Source organism: Phoenix dactylifera, chromosome 7 (assembly GCF_051530095.1).
Source record: "Phoenix dactylifera cultivar Ajwa chromosome 7, Ajwa_hap1_PhDact_Kaust_v1.1, whole genome shotgun sequence".
NCBI classification, from domain to species: domain Eukaryota; kingdom Viridiplantae; phylum Streptophyta; class Magnoliopsida; order Arecales; family Arecaceae; genus Phoenix; species Phoenix dactylifera.
Genome location: NC_143196.1, coordinates 5829131 through 5830396, shown reverse-complemented (window position 1 = coordinate 5830396; position 1266 = coordinate 5829131). Strand labels below are relative to the sequence as shown.

Genomic DNA, 1266 nt, shown 5'->3' with positions numbered 1-1266 from the left:
CTTTCTATTGCAACCCAATCGTTAAACTTCTTTGAAAACCAAGACCATGGCACCCCCTACCACACTCGTTGCAGTTCCGCCCGTCATTACTCTATCCAACCACAAAGAGGTGAATCGCTTCTTAGAGCCTACCCTCTCCAAATTCAATGCACCACCATCCTCCACCTCTGCCATCCCGATCATCAACCTCCAAGGCCTTAACGACCCATTGGCTAAAGCTGGCATCATAGAGGCTATAGACAAGGCTTGTTTCGAATGGGGTCTCTTCCTCGTTGTCAACCATGGCATCGAGACATCGATAATAGAGGGGATGCTTGAGGCTGCCAAGGCCTTTTTTGCCCTCCCGCAGGAAGAGAAGATGAAATATATGTCAAAGGATGGCACAAACTTTGTGAACTACATTTCGCAGCCTGACCATAGCTGGCGGGAAGTTCTCCGCCACCAAGGCCGCCCTGCCAATGAAGAGATCATCCACTTGTGGCCCTCGAAACCCTCCAATTATAGGGATGCGGCCAAAGTATTCTTGGAGGCAACCTGGCAACTAGCTACGAGGTTGGAAAGGGCCATTTACGAAAAGTTAGGCAAAGATGAAGAGTATGTTGAAGGCATGATAAGAGAAGGGTTCCAATACTTGTTATGCAACTATTACCCATCATGCCCCCAGCCCCACCTGGCTCTTGGAATGGGGCCCCACACAGATCAATGCCTCATTGGGGTCCTCATGGATAACAATGTTGATGGTCTACAACTAAGGCACGAGGGTAAATGGGTCACTGTTCCACATGTGCCTGCCGCCCTTGTGGTTTTCCTAGGTAAGTCCATGGAAAGGGCAAGTGATGGGAGGTACAAGGCTGCAGAACACCAAGTAGTGGTAAATGAGAAAACGACTCGAATTTCATTGGCGGTTGGCAACGGGCCTGAGATCAAAGGTTTTGACACTATGAAACATATTTAGAGGATTGCGGGGTGGTGTTCCTTCATCTCACTTATCTTGGGTCAAATAATCGCAGGAGCATGCTAGATCCTGCGTGTTATCGAGTCTACCATTTTGGTGTTAGTTTGTTGATTGTCCTTGTCTACTATGTTTCATCATCAAGTCAATTTTATGAGTCCATAAATTTATGATGGTCATCTTAGCAGAGTTAAGTTCGTATTGCTGCATCAACAAACTCTTTTATCCTAAGATGTTTCTCTTTTCATCAATTCAAAGTTCAATATTTGTGATATCAAAAGTTGGACATGAGGAGTATCAGTAATGTTCTTTAA

The 1266-nt window shown here is 45.7% G+C and overlaps 1 protein-coding gene across 1 annotated transcript; it reads left to right on the top strand.

The window, feature by feature from the left end:
- LOC149753119 (fe(II)/2-oxoglutarate-dependent dioxygenase 4-like) lies at positions 1 to 1266 on the top strand. Its single transcript, XM_089924217.1, has one exon. The coding sequence runs from the start codon at positions 47 to 49 to the stop codon at positions 953 to 955; it is 909 nt and encodes a 302-aa protein (XP_089780343.1). The 5' UTR covers positions 1 to 46; the 3' UTR covers positions 956 to 1266.

What these genes read in the sequence shown, in the direction of transcription:
- LOC149753119 (XM_089924217.1), top strand. Translation starts at nt 47, where the DNA reads ATGGCACCCCCTACCACACTCGTTGCAGTTCCGCCCGTCATTACTCTA.